This window comes from Chelonoidis abingdonii, chromosome 2 (genome assembly GCF_003597395.2).
Source record: "Chelonoidis abingdonii isolate Lonesome George chromosome 2, CheloAbing_2.0, whole genome shotgun sequence".
Classification (NCBI taxonomy): Eukaryota; Metazoa; Chordata; order Testudines; family Testudinidae; genus Chelonoidis; species Chelonoidis abingdonii.
In genome coordinates this window covers 207,155,208-207,174,442 of record NC_133770.1, presented here as the reverse complement: position 1 = coordinate 207,174,442, position 19,235 = coordinate 207,155,208, and the positions used below count along the sequence as shown (strand labels likewise).

General features: G+C 41.8%; 1 protein-coding gene across 6 annotated transcripts in view; it reads right to left on the bottom strand.

Annotated features, from left to right (window-relative positions):
- Positions 1-2,023: 2,023 nt before the first annotated feature.
- AFG3L2 (AFG3 like matrix AAA peptidase subunit 2) overlaps positions 2,024-19,235 on the bottom strand; it is a 46,798-nt gene continuing 29,586 nt past the window's right edge. For 5 of the 6 annotated variants that reach the window (XM_032789553.2, XM_032789577.1, XM_032789586.1 and 2 more), the window contains 8 exons: positions 18,097-18,250; positions 16,858-16,965; positions 16,559-16,684; positions 15,340-15,450; positions 14,563-14,678; positions 6,295-6,495; positions 4,695-4,889; positions 2,024-3,124 (listed from right to left, as the gene is read on the bottom strand). In XM_032789553.2, the coding sequence (XP_032645444.1) occupies positions 2,882-3,124; positions 4,695-4,889; positions 6,295-6,495; positions 14,563-14,678; positions 15,340-15,450; positions 16,559-16,684; positions 16,858-16,965; positions 18,097-18,250 (1,254 nt within the window). In that variant the 3' untranslated portion in view covers positions 2,024-2,881. Of the gene's footprint in view, positions 3,125-4,694; positions 4,890-6,294; positions 6,496-12,274; positions 12,493-14,562; positions 14,679-15,339; positions 15,451-16,558; positions 16,685-16,857; positions 16,966-18,096; positions 18,251-19,235 lie in introns of those variants that run through there. The other variant, XM_032789603.2, reaches the window with a different exon arrangement.

Below are 19,235 nucleotides of genomic sequence, written 5' to 3'. Positions count from 1 at the left end.
AATCCTTAGTATTCTGGATAGGTGACATCACTTTCACAGAGCTGGGCTAGCAATTGCTGAAGGCTTGAGAAAGTGGAAAGACATATATATAATCCTTAGAGACTACAAATTGGTGATTCCTAACAGTAACAGTTACTAACCAAGTTAAACAAAGAAAGGGAGGGGGGAAGGCGCCAGTCCAAACAAAGAATATGGAAAATAGGGCACTAGAGGATGCCCAAAGACAAAGAAGTAAATCCTCCTACCTCCCACACTGTGTCTTACTCTAAGTCAGTTTAATAACTTTGTCACTGTAAGACTCTATTAATCCTGAAATTTGGTACACCAATTTTCCTTTATTATTGCATTAGTTTATTTGACATGTTCCCCCACTAACACATGGTTTATTTTGCATGCTACGATAAAACTATATATTTGAGTTTTTCTGAGGCAATTACTGGAGTATTTAAGCCCCACACAACAGTTATAGAAATAAATGTTTCCTAAATGGCAATATTCTCACAACCTCCCTTGTTTCCAGAATGCATGTATTTCTCCATCACCCTCCCCATTGTATTTCCTCCTCTCTAATTTCCTCCACTGAAGGTTATCCTGGGAAATGCCATTACTTTTCTGCAGTAGTTGCTCAAAGCGAGACACCATCTTCTAATCCTGTTTGGACACCCAGTTTTATCTTGCAGAAGAACTCCCCCCACTGAGTTAGTTAGGTGTACCTGTGTACAGGCTGTAGAACGGACCCTCAGATCTGCTGTTTACAGGGTGAGCAGAATAGTTTAAATACCTCCCATTCAGAGATCAGTTCTATGGCATATTATTTATCTCTGAAGAAAAAGCTCAATTTTTAGTACTAACCTTGAGTTTGATATAATTTAAAACATATTTTAATTGTATGTTCCTTATTTAGAAGTGAGAAGGGCATTTTCTTTTTAGTCCATATAATTTGGTTGCTGACGGCAAAGGGAATTTCTTACACCCAGCACTGATTGATAACATTAGGTACTGAAGCCTTTTCTTAGCCACGCACAACGCTGTACAGACTTTTCCCATATCCCATCTGCCAATTAGCTTTACCCACAAAGTGGAGAATTCTCCAGAATATGGTCAAGAGACAAGATCATAGTTATTTATAAACTTTTGAGTCTTTGGCATTCATGAGGCTGTCAACAAATGTATAAAGCATTGCCTATTAGCAGAAGTTCAAACAATCAGAGAACAATATTTTATCATTGTCAGTTTGGCTCAGTTTGTAAATACCAATTTAAAAAAGACTTCACATTATGAAGGGAGGGCAGAAAAGTTACAGGAGATAGGCCTTTCACCTACAAGTCTCTAAGGATCTACACTCGTATGCGAGCCACTCATACCATCCTAGACTACTTCTCAGAGACTATTACTGGCCATACTCTCTTTTAAATCAGAATGTATTGCTGGAACCAATTAAATGGTCATTCACTTAAACATGAAGTTTCAGTCACAAGAAAAGAAAGTGTTAATGGATTTCTTGACCATCACAAAGGAGACCAGTGGCTCAATTTTGCCAGTCTTCCTCCTCTTAAAGAGACACAAGATAATCTAGATGGACTCATCTCTTTTCAGTGATGGAGCCTGACAGTGAACTTTTCCAAAAATTAGAATTTCTTAACTGATGTAACCTGTAGTGTAGAAAACAGACTATGTGTACTGTGTTAAACTGTGTGCTGAACCTGTGCAGGTAACTATTGCCTACTGAGGTTAGAAAAACAACAAACTCAGGATTAAGCAGATTGGACATAAAGGTTCAGATATGAAAGACTGGTATTAAATATTCCACTTACTCCAGCCCTCTACAAACTTTCAAGTGCTTGTACAAAGACAGAAATACAAGATTACTAGACTTTTTACATTTACGAGGAATAATCCTGGTGTACTACTCAGGAAACGCTTACATTCATGTCAGTAGGAGTTTTGCTCAAATAAAGACCTCTGAGTTGGGCCAAAATTTTCTCATAAGAAATCAACCGAAAATAAATAGCAAGACAGTGTATTCAGAAAAGTACAATGTTCTGATTTTAATGACGTTCAAAAGTAATCTTATTTACACAATGACCACAGTGCATTCACATATTCAATATCTTACAGCTCCCTGTAAAAAAACAAAACAAAACCAACCCACATTTTATTAAAAATTTAGAAGTTGAATTTAGTTTTACACTTTAAGACACTGAACCATGACTAACTGTAAAGCTATTCAGTGGGTTTCCAATTTCATAGTAAATTTACATGGCAGTTCCCGTGAACAAATTGGTTTTGGAGTTGAGGGGGAAAGAAAAAAGAAAAAAAATAGAGTAAGATTAAATAGCAGTAGGGTGAAAAAAGCTGATGCTTTGCAGAAACATCAAGTGTTTTCGTAAGCTGACTAGACCATTCGCTAAGCATTTAACAATACATTTTCCCACACATATAAATGTTAAAATGATTCACTTTGGGTAGAGGTCACATATACAGACTTTCTAGATCAATAATAATAGAACCTTAATTTGCATCAGCTTAAATAAATTTAGATATGGACCTGTGACAAGAGTTTGGACTTGGATCCACACCATTCCAAAATTTGAGGGGGGTTCAGTTCTCAGGTTCTAATGCAGGCCCATCTCTAATTAACATCTCCCTTAGTTGACAGCTCAGAAGTGATAATCTTTTTACCTATGAAGTGAGGACAGCTTAAGAGATATCTGAGTATTCTTATCCCTCTGTGTCAAGCCCTGCTCTTCTGTTTTCCATCATTAAAGATTTATTTGAATACGCAGATGGTTTTTAAGTCGAACTACTGAAGTGTTTTCCAGTCTTTTCAGAATGCAAATCAAAAATATTGTGCAATTTTATATCACAGCATACTTCAAAACTAAAATGGTATCCCTCCTGTTATCTGCCTGGCAATCTGTTCATCTGTGGTCTCTTCCTTCTCTTTTTCACGATCTTTGTTCCAATCTTTAAGGCCTTCTGGGAGTGAAGTATCTTCATCTAGACTGCCTGTGCCTTCAACAAATTCTTCGTAAGTAGATTTTTCTGCAAATGGTCTTGGGCCAAGTAGTTCAACCATATCACTTTTATCTATTACCTCCTTCTCCAACAGTCGTAAAGCAACCTGAAAACAGCAACAAATTATATTACACAAACAGGTACAGGATGTATTTGCTTTTTCACATGAAAGAGGGAGAGCACTTAGAGAGGCAGTCTGTGCTTCAAAATTCTATTCTGGTAGATTTTAGGCGGAGAGTTGGGATTCTCAGCAAGGTTCACTTCATGCTGTAAGACCTTCAATGTGCATGAAAGTATTGAGAATTTTGCACTTTTAAAACCCCGCGAGTATCAGGTGCAGTGCCTTGAATACCACTGTTGCTCAAGGATGGCTGCTTCAGAATAATGCTGCTGCTGCTGGAGAACTGTGGAGAATGTTACAGGGATTTAATAATGGATAGACGGCCAGCTTCTTAGTTGCTCCTGTATCTTTGCCCACCACACCATTAAAAGGCACAATGGGTCTGAGGTTGACTGTTCTATTCAAAGTATTTGCCAAGCTACAAAACAAAGCTATTACTGGCTAAATTCCACTCTGCAGAACATAGCATGTACATTACCAGAGGAAAGTGGTATAAGACTGTAGGTTGCAAGCTTCTTGGGCAAGTGATGTCTTGTACAGCACTCCATGCTTAAATAACAGAAGTGTAGGCTTTGACAAGGACAACAGCAGAAGAACACAACACATATTTCTTTGGAATGTACTTAAAAGAATATTTCACCATGGAAAAATGAAACATTATGAAGTAGGGAGGTAGAGATTGAGAAGAGAGATTAAATGTTAACAAGGGAAACAAGAAAGCTTACAATGGTTTAATAAATAGGAAATAGAGAAGTGTGATTGACAGACACTTGGCTCCTGTATTCTCATTGTTCATAACACTTAAGATGAAGTTTTGCCAAACTTTATAACTGTTCCTTTTGATGATAAGACATTACTGCACATTCTATCTTTCTTGGGGTGGTAGTCAACTGTACCACTCTGACAGAAACCAATACAAGTTGTTGTAGTCTTGCAGATAAGTGTCAGATAATGCACATCCAAGAAAATGGTCTTGTCCTTGGAAAGATTAGTCTGCCTGGAAGGGCTTATGGAGGAGGGGAACCTGAACTGAAGTGGGATCCCCAAGGTGCATTATTTCCAATCTGTGAGCCCTGTTATCTAAACATTTAAAAACATTTCAGAGGGAGGAGAAAAAGAGGAAAGTTTTACATGTTCACTTTAATCTTATGGAAGATGAAGTTTTACACTATACTCTTCCAGATACCTACTGTCTGCAGAACCTTGATGTTTAATTTTATCCTTTTACTGTTTCTTCCCCCCCAACAGCTATAGGCCTTGCAGGAGAGTAATTCTGTCTTCGAATCTGCAAGAAAACTTGCAAACAGAACAACCCTAAGTACAGCTATGAAGATACTGGAATAATAGTGCACAATATGCTTCTTACACATCTTGTTGCATATTGGCAAGTACTCAACTTATTTGAATGCTTTAGATTGTTGAAGAATTTATTGGTCCAATACTCAACATATTTATGTGAATATCTATGCATATTTATCTATGTATTCAGTTCATTCTGGCCATTTTAACTAGTAAGCTTGACATTGGTGATAAGAGATTTTATTATAAAGCCTACCTTCTCCACATATGGTTTCTTCTCCATCAAGAGAGTTACTGTCCTTTCATAGGCACTGTTAATAAGATTTCGCACTTCTTCATCAATCAGTCTTGCAGTTGCCTCACTGTAAGGTTTCTCCAATACCATGTCCCCTTGACGCGGGAGATCAAAGGAAATCTGCCCTACCTTTTCATTCATGCCAAACTGAACAATCTGAAAGATGAACAGTGCAATGAGTGGAAGACTTAGATTAGTGTAGTACTGGAAAATAGAGCATCAAGGAAAAGTAACCTATTTATAAGTTGAATTAAAATATACGTTTATTAGAATGACAAAATAGCATTTTTTCTACAAAACACATAACACTAGTGTTAATTCCCTCTTTTGTAAATCACTAACAGATTCCTTCAAGTATGAGATTCATAGTTATCTATCTTTGACACATTTCAAAAAGATCTGTAAACAGCCAAGATGCATTTAAATGCTCACTATGTTTGAATGTTTCGGAGTTACAAAAGTATCATTGTAGCCATGTCGATCCCCGGATATTAGAGAGACAAGGTGACATGAGTGAGAGGATATCTTTTATTGGACCAACTTCTGATGGTGAGAGAGAGAACCTTTCAAGCTACACACAGCTATTCTTCAGGTTTATGTAGCTCGAAAGATTGTCTCTCACCAACAGAAGTTGGTCCAATAAAAGATATTATCTCACCCCTGTCTCAAAGTATGGTAATTCTGTTCTTTTCGAAAGTTCTCCACAAAGTATTTAAAAATTTTAAACAGCATATAAATGACACTTAGTGTGTTGAGTCAGGAGTACATTGGAAATTCAGTTCAAGACACTCAGAAGGTAAAAGTATCACCATTCTGTAAATGTACCCTGGAATAGTAGGAAATATCTAGCTGACCCCATATGCTGATTAACTAACTTCCGCACATACCTCAGTGCGCATAACAAAAATTTGTTCTGCACATGGATGAAAAAAATTAGAGGGAACATTCCTAATGACCTCACTCAGCTGAGTCTTTACATTAATAACACCACAAATCACCAGAGAAGTCTTATTATATTAAACACTCGAATATTAGCCTTCTTTTCATCCTTAGATTTACAGCACGTGGTGCATTAAAACACATGGTTTCCAGCTATTAACTACATACTCATGGATTCAGTCTAGTTGAGCAATCAGGACTCTAAGGTATATAGCTACGAGAACGTGTCCACAAAACCAAACTTGTAAACTAAAATATTAAAGCCATTTTCTAAGTGCAAAATATCTTTGCATATTTGAGTGTAGCCATGTCACCTACACATTCCTGCAGAGCATTTGGCTTTGATTTGATCTCTAGGCCATTAATGTACATGATGCAATGATCACAGCCCAGCCATGGATTATTGCTATGGGCGAAAACAGATGCTGAAGACAAAAGTGCCAATATCATGCAACAGATGCATCCCACATGACAATATAGCCTTGCACAATAAAATATGGTCTAAATTCTGCAACTCAAAAACCTGGCCAGCCAGAGCGTGCTTTTCTTCAAAGTTATTTTGTATTAAACAACAGTTTAGTGGGCAACACAGAAAATAAAATTTCCTACTTGAAGTACAAACCTGAGCATATGCACTCTGAGTCACCTTCTTCAAGTCATCTTGGGCTCCTGTTGTAATTCTTCTGAAAAAGATTTGTTCTGACACACGTCCTCCCAGTGTCATGCACATTCTATCAAGTAACTGCTCTTTGGTGTAAAGGTATTGTTCTCTGGGTAAATACTGGGCATAACCCAATCCTTTGCCACGTGGGATAATAGATACCTTGGTTTAAGAAAAAAAAAGACAGTTACCTTTTCTGTAACTGGTGTTCTTCGAGATGTATTGCTCATCTCCATTCCATATTAGGTGTGTGAGCTTGGCACATGCACCAGCGCGGAAAGTTTTTCCCTTTGCAGTATCCATAGGGGAGTGGCTCTGGCGCCTTCTGGAGTGGCACCCGCATGACGCCGTATAAGGGCCGCCACGGGCTCTCTCCACCCTCAGTTCCTTCTTGCCGGAAACTGTGACAGGAGGGAAAGAGGGCGGGACGTGCGCTTCACTGGTCTTATGTGGTTTGGGACAGAACACCAGGAGGAAGGTGCCCTGGCTCATATGGAAGGTGGAGACCATCTTCAGCAGGAAGGCCGGGTGGAGCCACAACTGAACCTTATTTTTGTAGAAGACCATGTACGGAGGCTCTGAAGTCAAGGCTTTAACTTCAGTGACCTTCCATGACAGGTGAGAAAAGGAGCAGGAACCCAGAGGCTCAAAAGGCGGGCCAGTGAGCCTAGAAAGGACCAAGTTAAGATCCCATTGTGGGATGGGAGCTTGTACCTGCGGGAAGAGTCTCTTAAGCCCTCTCAGGAATCTGACCATCATGTCATGGGAAAACATTGTCTGTCCTTGGATACGTGGGTGAAAAGCGTAGAAGGCCGCGACATGCACTCTAATGGAACAGTTTGCCAGGCCCTAGTTCCTCAAATGGAGCAGATAGTCCAAGACAGTCTGTATGGAGGAATGAGGGGGAGAGGTGCCCCATTCAGACACCCAGTGGGAAAACCTCGTCCACTTGCCCAGGTAAGTCAGTCTGGTTGAGGGCTTCCTACTTTCTAGGAGGACCTGTTGGACCCCTTCCGAACAGGTCCACGCCTGCGGGTTCAGCCACGCAGCATCCATGCTGAGGTGGAGGTGTAAAAGCCAACCATGGTCCTGTGACAGCAGGTCTGGTTGGTTGGGCAGGACTCAGGGAGGGGCTGCGGTCCGGTTCATGAGTGTGCCATACCAGTGCGGGCGAGGCCACACCGATCATGATAACCTGCACCCTGTCTCTCTTGATCTTTGCTAGGGCTTTCTGATGAGCAGGATCGGAGGGAACACGTACATCAGGCTCCCTCTCCACAACAGGAGGAAGGCATTAGAGAGGGAGCCCTGGCTCAGACCTTGCCAAGAATAAAACCGGTGGCATTTCCTGTTCTGTCTGGTAGCAAACAAGTTCACTTGGGGAGTTCCTCACCTTTGGAAAATCATGCAGGCTATCTCTGGATGAAGTGACCACTCGTGGTGAGAGGAGAAGCGCCTGCTCAGCTGGTCCACCAGCGTATTCCTGACACAGGAAGGTGACAAGCTTCCAGGTGGATCTCGTGGCTGATGCAGAAGACCCAGAGACGGCCTCCTGACAGAGAGCCAAAGAGCATGCTCCTCCTTGCCTGTTGACGTAGAACACTGAAGCTGTGTGGTCCGTCAGGACTTGTATCCTTGCCCGACAGGTGGGGCAGGAAGACTCTGCACGCCAGTCGGACTGCTTGGAGCTCTTTAACATTTATGTGCAACTGCAGCTCCTGCGGGGACCCCATTCCGAGTCTGGAAGACGCTGAGATGAGCACCTCAGCTGAGGTCCGAGGTGTCCAACATCAACTCGATAGAGTGAGGAGGGTTGTGAATGGAAGCCCCTCCAGGACAGTCCACAGGTCAGTCCACCATCGCAGCAAGGTAAGTATCACTTAGGGAACAGTAATGATCTTCTCTAGGGGGTCTCAGGACTGGGAAAGGACCGTCCCCAGCCATTGTTGCAGGCCGCATCCAGAGCCTGGCATGGCAGACCACCTAAGTGCACGCTGCCATGTGGCCCAGCAGACGCAGACTGCTGTAGTTAGAGGGAATGCGGAGACTTCCATGATGAAGTTAATCAATGTCTGGAATGTTTTCAGCAGCAGGAACACTCTGGCGCAAGTCGAGTAGAGGACCGCTCCGATGAACTCTATCCTCTGCACTGGCACTAATGTTGACTTTTTGTCATTTACCAGTAGGCCCAGAGAGCGGCATGTAGCTTGAAGCAGAGCGACATCCCTTTGGACTTGAGACCTGGAGCTGCCCTTGATGAGTCAGTCAGAGGTACAGGTAGATCTGGATACCCCAGTGACTGAGGTAAGCTGCTACCACCGACATGCACTTGGTAAACACCCTTGATGCGGTCACCAGGCTGAATGGGAGGCCTGCAAACTGATAGTGGTGGGGCCCCATCGTAAACCAGAGGAAGCGTCTGTGTCCTTGCAAGATCCCTATGTGGAAGTATGCGTCCTTCTAGTCGAGGGCGGCATACCAGTCTCCCAGATCCAGGAAGGGAATAATAGAAGCCAGAGAGACTGTGTGGAACTTTAGCTTCCCTAGGTACTTGTTGAGGTCTTGCAAGTCTAAGATGGGCCGTAGACCACCCTTGGCCTTTGGGATTAAGAAGTACTGAGAAGAGAAACCCTCGTTTCTGTAATCGAGAGGAACTTCTTCCACTGCATCCAGCTGTAGCAACCCCCTTTACCTCCTCTGCTAGGAGACTCTTGTGAGAGGGGTCCCTGAAGAGGGACAGGGAAGGCAGGTGAGAAGAGGGGGATAGAAAGGAACTGGTGGGTATAACCCTGCTCCACTGTGCTGAGGAGCCAGCGGTCCAAGCAGGGAGGAAAAGGGAAAGGTGATTGGAGAACATTGGGACAGATGGCTCTGGAGAATGGTCTGGTAGGTCACCTTCAGATGTGCCCTCAAAATGCTTATGCGCCAGGGCTGGGACATAGAAAGTCAGGATTTTCAGAGTGGTGTGGGAGTCATTGAGGCCATGCAACTTGCTGTCTCTTTGATTCGCAAATAGAGCTCGGCTGTCGAAGGGCAAGTCCTGCATTGACTGCTGGGACTCAGACAACCCAGAGAGGAGTAGCCAGGAGGCTCGCCGCATGGAGATAGCGGAAGCCATGGTGCGGGCAGCAGCATCTGATGCCACCTGGAGGGCTGCCCTGGCCATAGTCATGCCTTCATTGAGGATCGCTCGGAAGCCTTCTTAGAAGTCAAGGGGAGCGACCCTTTGAACTCGGTCGTGGCTTGCCACATATTGAAGTTGTATCAGCCAAGGAGGGCCCAGTGGTTGGCCACTCTCAGCTGAAGGCTGGAAGATGAATAAACCTTACATCCAAAGAGATCTAGCCTCCTTGAGTCTATTTTTGGGGGTGGCCCCGGGTTGTTCTGGTCTCTCCTTGTGGTTAATCACCTCAACCACAAGGGAATTGGGGGCAGGGTGAGAGTATAAGTACTTGCGTTCGGCCCTTTTTGAGATAGGGGCCAGGGAAGAGAGGGAGTCTGCCACAAAGCATTAGTGATTTTTGAAACTCCTTCATGAAGGGACAGACACACCCTGGCAGGAGCCGACAAGCAGAAGATGTCAAACAGAGTCTAAGGACTCTTTCAATTCATAGAATCACAGAATATCAGGGTTGGAAGGGACCTCAGGAGGTCATCTAGTCCAATCTCCTGCTCAAAGCAGGACCAATCCCCAGACAGATTTTTGCCCCAGATACCTAAGTGGCCCCCTCAAGGACTGAACCCACAATCCTGGGTTTAGCAGATCTGAGCTATCAATTCCTCTGCCTGAAGGCCCAGTTTAGAAACGACCCTCTTCAAAAGTTCCTGGTGTGCTTGGCATCATCCCAAGGAACTGAGCGAGGGGACCCCATGATAGCCTCATCTGGCGACGACGAGGATGATGCTGGTGCTACAGGAACCTCCACGTCCATTGGTGGTCCAGCACCTTGCTCCCCTAGGTCCTCCTGGACCTGTGGGGTCTTACCCCGCAAAGCCTGGAGCACCAGAAGGGAATGGGATTTTGAGGCTGCTGGCCTCTCTGAGGCTCCCAACACCAATTGGGCAGCCTGGGAAGGTTGGGTGAACCCTCAAAGGTTCCACGGGTACCATGGCACTGGCCACTGCACTTGGGGCCATGGGACAGGTTTTGGTGCTGATGATGTAGGCAGTACCGTCAGTACTGGGGCTTGTCCTGCAGTCAGGGAACCTTGCTCTGTGCCAGAGGTATAAATGGAGCAGTCAGTAACGGGCGACCAGGATCTGGCAGAGTGACTCTCATCTGACTGGTGCCGGCCACTGCGTCTCAACATCAACCTGTCCAAATAAGACCAGCGTCTTGGTTGGGATCTTGGGGATCAACAGCATTCAGTGGACCTGCCTCGGACATCCGTTGATCCATGCCTCACGCTAAACAAATAGTACCGGGTCACTGAATGAGACAGGGAGCCAATACTGGCTGGTCACCGTAAGATTCTTCCTGAGTAGGGTGACCTACTGCCTGGAGATGGGCAATAATGCCCTGGTGATATCTGATCCTCGATTGCTCCCAAGATCGGTACTGGGCCCTCAGAAACAGGCAGCTGGTCCAGAAGTTCTTGCTGGGTGGTGTGTGCCTCAGAGGGTCTGTGCCAGTCTACCGGCAAGGTAGATCTTGAGACCCTTGATTGATGCCCCCCATGCAGAGATTGAAGAGGGCTCTACCAAGCCTGTCTCTGTAGTCCTGAGGCGTGACGGCTTCGGGTGGGCGAGCAATGGTGGGACGTCCCCCTCAATAGAGATTGGTGCCGCTGAAGCGGGGACAGACGCATAGGTCTCAACGCAGGTTTTCCCTGAGACTGGGGTACTGCTGGAGCAGGTGTGGGTGGCACCAGGAGTGTCAGGCTCTCCTGAGCTGCTTTAATGGCTTTGGGTGTCAACGGCACCTGAAGCTGGCTAGGGCCTGCAGCGCTACAGAGTCACAGGTGAAGTATGGGATGGGCTGCACAGCTTGACCTGAGCTGGAGCCTGGGTTCCCAAAGGGGGTGTTGAGCTGCCCAGCATGGGTTGTGGCTCATGCCCATCCCTCTCATTTCTCTTACAGGAGCTAGGAGATCTTTTCCTCACACTTCTTTTCAGCTTCTTTACCGGAACTGGCTCATGGACAGTGCTAGCAGAGCACTGCGCACGGAGGCCGTGGTGCTTGGTGCAGTCAGACCACTGCTCCAGTGCCCGAGTACCAACTCTATTAGAAGTAATTTCAGATGAATATTGCACTCCTTTGTTCTAGGCTTAAAGGACTTGCAGATACAGCACTTGTCACTTATTTGCCCTTTGCCTAAGCGCCTTAGGCAGCTGGTATGTGGATCACTGATGGGCATAGGTTGTTTGCAGTGATCACAGGGCTTAAAGCCTGGAGACCGGGGCATGCCCTGTCCCGCAGCTGAGTCCCGTTTGGGACTAATGAAGAGTTGAGAACTACTACTAAGAGTAACTAAGAAACTAGTAACTATATACAATTATATTACAGGTTTTCAAAGTTTGCAAGAACAGAGAACGAAACAACGCTAGCTGAAGCAGCAGATGTTCCAGCATCATCACCGGCGACAAGAACGAACTGAGGTTTGGGGGAGCCAGTAGCGCCCCTTACACTGTGCCATGCAGGCACCATTCAAGAGGGTGCCAGAGCTGGTCCCCTCTGGATACTGTTAAGGGAAAATCTTCCGGCACTGGTGCATGTGTCAAGCACACACCTAATATGGAATGGACATGAGCGAGCTCTTGAAGAAAACCACAGCCTTCAGATTTAATGGTAAGCTTAGAATTTGTGACAGTGTAAGACTTTAGACATACCCCTTTCAAACTATGGAACAGACTTATGATGTAGATGATCCTAACCAGGGATATCAACAGCTAAGGAAAGTACCTGGAAAATATTACAATATTTATACCTGGGATACAGCTATTATAATGTGTCCTAATATTTTATTCAGTCAACGAAGATTCAAATATATTTAAATCAAGTAAATTTGATTTGGTGATAGTAAGGAACTTTAAGTCTTTTTAGTATTAAGTGTCCTGTGACAGGGTGTACAGAACTTTTGTCCTCCTTTCTCCATTTATTGGCAAGGAGGGTCTCCATGTTTAATAGTCTTCTGCATAAGTTGTAGGAGTTAGGGATGCCTGCAGTTGGAGACAAGTGGATAATTTTAAGAACAGAAAATGACTAGTAGTACAACTCCTTGACACCCAGATAGTTAAAACTGGAATCAGGAGACTGTACTCAGCCATCTCCTTGTCAAGCTTTGTGCATCTGTTTAAACTCAGATAATTAGAACAAACTCTAAATCAATCTTTTTAAAACTAGATGCCCCCAGAGGATACCTGTTCAGTTGAATTTAACATACACTTTATGTAAACCAAACTATGGACTGGAGACATCAGAAATCCTAAAAGAAATTTAGGAATCTGATACAGATATAGTTCTTTATTCACAAACTGTGAAACATCTCTATTTTACCTTTTAAAAATTAACATAAGCTTAAGTATTTAACTCCTGAATTATGAACCAAAAAAAGAAAAATATGTTGGGTATATTATACTGATGAAATGGCACAGTAACAAACAGTAAAAATATCAAAGCAGATAGGTACTGCAGAAGTGAGATTTTCATTTTAGGGTCTCAAAGCCATGTCTCCTGACCTCAGCTCCATGATCTTTACCCTCTCTAGATCATCTCAGGACAGTGACATATACTGTTTAAAAAGCTCAATGCCAAGGGCATTACTGCCTACCTGCCTACCACTTTTTCAAATTCTTTTCTCCTGCAAACTAATATCTCAGTCTGTATACATTAAAATGTTTTTTCCCACATGTGCAGCAGCTTCAGCTACCCTGGACTGTGGCTTCAGTAGTATATTCAAAGCAGAGCTCTAGTAGCAGCCATCTTAAAACATAACACTTATCTAGATTGGCCTATTTTTAATTGTGCAATACTTTTTATGTGAAAAAGATTTAACTTCCAGTGCTGTTAATCTAGCACCTTTCATTAAATTTAAACAAACTGATACTTGAGATGCAATCTAGTCTGTACACATATAGCTGGAAGGTTTTGGATTAAATTAACAAGAAGGTTGGAAGAGGTGAGAGAACGATCAACAGAATGGAGGGAATGGCTGGGCATGATGTAGTCATAACTGAGATTGCTAGAAACAATGAAGATTTAGAATATATTTTTCAGCAAGGATGAACAAATCTGAGAAGGGCTCATTACTAATCATAATGTAGAAATGCTTTAGCAATCCTTAAATTGTATTCTGAACTCATGATGTATCTACCTCAGTGGTTCTTAACCTCTTACATGCTGAAACTCATTTGCTCAGGTTGTGAAAGCATAGCTCGGACCTCCCCCTTTCATTTAGCAATATGAGTACAGTGTGGTTGCAACGCCATTATACCTGGTCACGACTACCCCCCCGTTGAGAACCGACAGTCTTCTCCACTCCTCCTCAGTGTTCCTCAAACCTAGAGGAAACCTCTCTAGGCATTGGATTGGAAATTAAACCTGAATTCCACTCTGTCTTTGGCCTCTCTGCTAATACTGCCAACATAGTTGCTAATTAGTGCGAACTGTTGTGGTGGTTTTTGTCCTTGAAGAACTGAACTGAGACTCATCAGTTCACTTGTCATAAGCTGCTGAATAGCTGTCATATGGTTGCAACTGCTTGTCACTATTGAATTGAACCAGATTTGAATCTGATCTAACCAAGGCAGGCTCTAAATCTCACAAACTATCTAGTTGCAAAATATTAGGATTCTTTTTAAACAAACCAGGAGGATGGTAGCTGGATTCATAATGGACACTGGGAAATTACAGTGGACAAGACAATTCTTAATACTGTAACATGGTAATATGGCATCAAGCTATTCAACAGAACATGTTTATTTTGAGACAGACAGGAGTCCCTTGTACCTTCCAAGAAGGCCCTTCATAGCAGACCCCCATAAAAACTGATCAGAAATAGTTAAGAAAAAGCTAGCTGCAAAGGAGAACCAAGAAAGTAGCATCTTAGAACTCATATGGTCTTTCATGAAACTACATTGTAATACCTGATAGGACAGTAACAAATATACCATGTTTTTGTATTTTCTTCCCAAAACAAGGAATAATAAAAAAAGTGAATTAGTAACCTTATACTTCTAATTTAGTGTCCCTTTTTCTAAACAAGGGAATTTTTTTTTTTTGTATTTTACCTTTAAGAGTGGGTCAGCATGTTCCAGAAACCATCCTGCTACTGCATGGCCTGCCTCATGATATGCTACTGTCTTTTTCTCCTCTGGTTGCAGTACCTGTGTTTTCTTTTCCAAACCTTTACAAAGAACACATTAATTTACCAAAAGTTTCAGACACACACTCTTCCACAAAAACACTTAACATTCCATTTCCTATTGGCATCTCTATGTATTGATATCATGCCTGTCATAGTGATATTTAGGTACCAAGTATGGCATATATTAAGTCAAGAGAAAAGAAAAAAAGAGATGCAAGACTTTATTTTCAAGATGAATATGGAATTTAAATAAGTTAGTATTTTGCATGTTGTACTTTTATCAAGAAGACTTTCTAATTTGGACATAATAGTTCTTCAGTATATTCTGATGCACTATACTAAAGCTTCCTCTTTAAATCAAACAATACCACTTTATTGTATGGTATCTTTCAAACTAAGTACATCTCAAAAAGGCTTTTAAGTGATAAAGAGTTAGCTGTTCTTCCCCTCAGCTTAAGCAAATGAGAAAAGAAGTTTCCTGATGAGATTCGTAATGGAATGGAGAATCACTGAGGCAGAGGAACGTTTTAACATGTGATGCCAGTTCTTTTAAAATCTTAAGATACAACAATAACCGTTAGTGGAAAACTAAAGACTTATTTTTCAAAATATCTGAAATAGATCTGAACTACAGCATTTAAATAGAAAACTTCTCCCACTCTTTTCCCTTGTTGACCAATGATCCCTTCTATTCTCTCACCTCCTATTACTCGTTCAATTGCTTGCTCAAAGTGCTTTTGGTTTATGGCATCTGAAAGGTGTCTTGCAGCGATCAAAGCAGCTTCATTACAAACATTAGCAATGTCAGCACCTAAAAACCAAGGCAGAGGATGTGCAGTGTCATTTCCAGCTACAGTACTGATTTCTTTAGCACTAACTGGATAAAAATAGTCTGGTGCTTGACTAAGTGACTGAAGCACCCCAATAAAATAAACATCACAATAAAGCTTGAGAGAATGGTTTTAATTCCTACAGAAAAATCTGTTTTTAATGGTGACTCATATTAAATATATGTTAAAGAACTAGAGTGCCACTGAATATATTATGCTGTATAAATACCTTCAGTAAGATTAATGGACCCAATTCTTTAAAATCGATTATTAAGAGGAATTTATTGTTTGTGAAGTACTCAGCTAGTAAGTCCTATATCCTAAAGTCTATTATCTAGCTACAGACCAGGTACAGAATGGGCAGCAACAGTGAAGCTTTCCCCACATGGGCCCAATGCATCTCAAACCTTGCTTGGGAATGATCTCTTGTAAGAACATATGGACAGCTCTGGTTTCAAGCCATTCAATTATTGGTATGTCTACAGAGACTCCATATAATGACACGAAATGATGACAACTATGGTGGTAGTACAGTGTTGTAGACAAATACAGCAACAGAGACAACATTTTATATAGACCACCACTGTCAGATGGCAACAACTTTTGGTCAATACAGATTTGGGCTGGATTAGAATAGTGATTAAAATGTCCAAAACCCATTACTAGGAAGCATGTTTCAATATCTGAGAAAAAATCATGACAACATTTGATTTTAACTAAAAACTTTCTGCTGGGGTAGAAAATAATACATTATGTATGGGTTTTTCCCCAGTAACATTTAGAGTCAGAAAAAGAACATTCAAATGAATGTATTAATTTAAAAAAAAAACCAAAAAAAACAGTTTCAGTAGTAGTGAGAATTAGGTGACTTTTTTTGGTGGAGAGTGGAGGAAATTGCCATCTGGATCTGTCACAATGATGTAACAGAGGGAGAATTTCATACTGAACCTAAAAATTATTAGCCATTCAGAAAAATAAAGATGTAGGAGGGTGAGGAAAGAAAACAGTATCGGCAGTCCTGATAGCTGGTACAGCTGATGTAATGAGCTTATTGTATTTAGAGCAAGTATGACTTTATAATTCACTTACCTGAAAACCCAGGAGTTAGTGATGCAAGTTTTCTTGCCAGGTTATCTTTATCTATGATGCTTTCTAGTTTCAGGGGCCTGAGGTGAACTTTGAAAATAGATGCTCTTCCCTTTATATCTGGAGGTCCTTTAAGGTGTTAAAAAGAATTTTTTGTATTTAATACACAATAAACATATGTCTTCCTATTAAAAAAGTAAACAGTTAGGCATGGGAACAGTTCTGATGATTTGTGGGAATACTTATGTGCCCAAGTGATTGTAGGAACACACTCATATAGGCTAAGATATAGATAATCTTACCAATGTAGATCTGTCTATCAAAGCGCCCTGGTCTCATTAGCGCAGGATCTAAGATATCTGGTCTATTGGTGCCTGCCAAAATGACTACATTTGTGGTAGTGTTAAATCCTGTCCAAAAAACAAACACAGAAAAGAACCATGAAGTGGGTAAACAATATTTAATACCACATGATCACCATTCATTAATAAAAAATAATAATAATCTGATGTAGCAGAAAGTAGTTTAGACTGTCCACTTTACAGAACTACTGCACCTCTGTAAGCCAAAGAGACTCAGTCCATTAGACAGAAGCATTTTTTAAACCTAACCACTATACCAGTGGTTCTCAAACTGGAGCCCGCAGACCCCGGGGGTCCATGAGGGTACTCCAGGGGGTCCGCAAATCATGTCTGGGACCACGAGCCCCACGGATCAACTCCTCCTCCTCCCTCTCAGTGCCTCCTGCATGCCGCAGAACAGCTGTGTATGGGTTGCACTTGGGGGAGCGGGCGGAAAGACGTGGGGAAGAGGAAGGGCAGGGGTGGGATGGAATAGGGGCGAGGCCTGGGGCTTAGCGCCCCTGGGGAAAATTAGAAACTGGCTTAGGGGGTCTGCAAAAAAATTTTAAATCAAAATGGGGGTTCTCAGGTTACTAAAGTTTGAGAACTGGTTCACTGTACAGTAATCTACTCAAGGTCTAAGGTAGTGATACTGCAAATATTTTAGAAAAATGTCTGGATTCTCACAACTTGTTAAAAAACGGGGAGATGTCTTGGGTTCTGCCTTGGGCAAGTCACTCTATTAAGATATAGTTTATTCTACATGTTTGACAGTGAATATAATGCTAATGAAATTCTGGGATTAGTAACATTGACTAGAGATGGACTAGTTCTGAGCAAAGACTTTTCCACACAAATCTGCCAAGGAAACAAACCTCAAGTGCAGAATCTCTACTCTATTTCCTGAACACTTTTAAGTGAAGACCTCAGTGTGTGCCAAACCAAATGCTCTCTCTTTAATTTAAATAAATGGGGAAAAGCACATTATATTCATTTTATTTATAGCTGACCAGGATTTTAGCTAAGATTTATAGACGTGAACAGCTAATGCATTATTTCATTTTCTCTTCCTTCTGCACCCACATCTGTAAGAACATTTTTGTCCATGACCAGTATTATATTTATCTCATTCCATTACAAAATAATCAAGATACATCTGTGTCTTACTCTTATAACCCAGTATTAAAACTAAATAGTTACCATCCATTTCTACTAGAAGTTGGTTGAGTGTGTTTTCTTGTTCACTTTGCCCTCCAAAGTTTCCCCGTCCTCTCTTCCTTCCTACTGCATCTATTTCATCAATGAAGAGAATACAAGGGGCGTTTTTACGGGCCAGAGCAAATAAATCACGGACCTTAAAAAGAGAAGGCAATATCTCAGTTATTTTCTATCATCTAGTCACAAATATACCCAAGATCAGTGTCACATCACAGTATCACATCACTGGCTTTTAAGATTCCAGCTAATCTCAGTGTTAAATGTTCAAAACAAGAGCCTCTAGCCCAAATGGCAAGGAATGGAAGACTACAATGAAGCCACAATACTGCAAGACTCAAAGGCAGTAATGCAAGAGGAAACTTGTCTTTCATACATTCTTGGGTTGCAGAGATTGTTTTAGGAAAATGTACCAGACCAGAGTTACATTTTTAAATAAAAAGAAAAACAAACATTGACTGTTGTACTTGCACGATTAAAGTGCTGTTCTATTCTGAACAGTAACTTTAACAATTGCATTGTGGGGTCCTGAACAGTAACTTTAACAATTGCATTGTGGGTACCAATTAAATCTCTCCATGGTTTACAAATCAAAATGTTTGGTTTACAAGTTGGATAACTGTCTAACCCATACAGAACTCATTGCAGGATAAAGACATAGTTTTCTAAAGTTCAGTCCTACAAACTCGGACTGTAATCTCTCAATACACTATCACTAGTAATAGACATTAGGGTCATGATCATACTTAACCTGTAGCCATGTTAAATTATACCACCTATATTTTAGTCCCATCCTATCCCCATTACATTGGCTAGGAACTGGTCTTGAAGTTAGTGAATATAATGTGAAGCCACAGGAAAATTTTTCTCCAAAAGGTTGAAAATAATTTGTTAGAGTTATAGGTCATTTAAGAAGAGAAGTGACGTGACATGAAATTTTGAATGTCTTATCTTTTTCTGGGTTCCCTCACTTGCAAACACCTTATTACTACCTCTACCTTTCAGTATATTTCTCTCTTGGAAAACCTATATGCAGGCTATACTTGAAGTTATGGTTTAATTAAGCAAAGGTATTAACTATCATCTCCAGTTGGAAAGGCTGTAGCCAATGAGACAGAATCTCA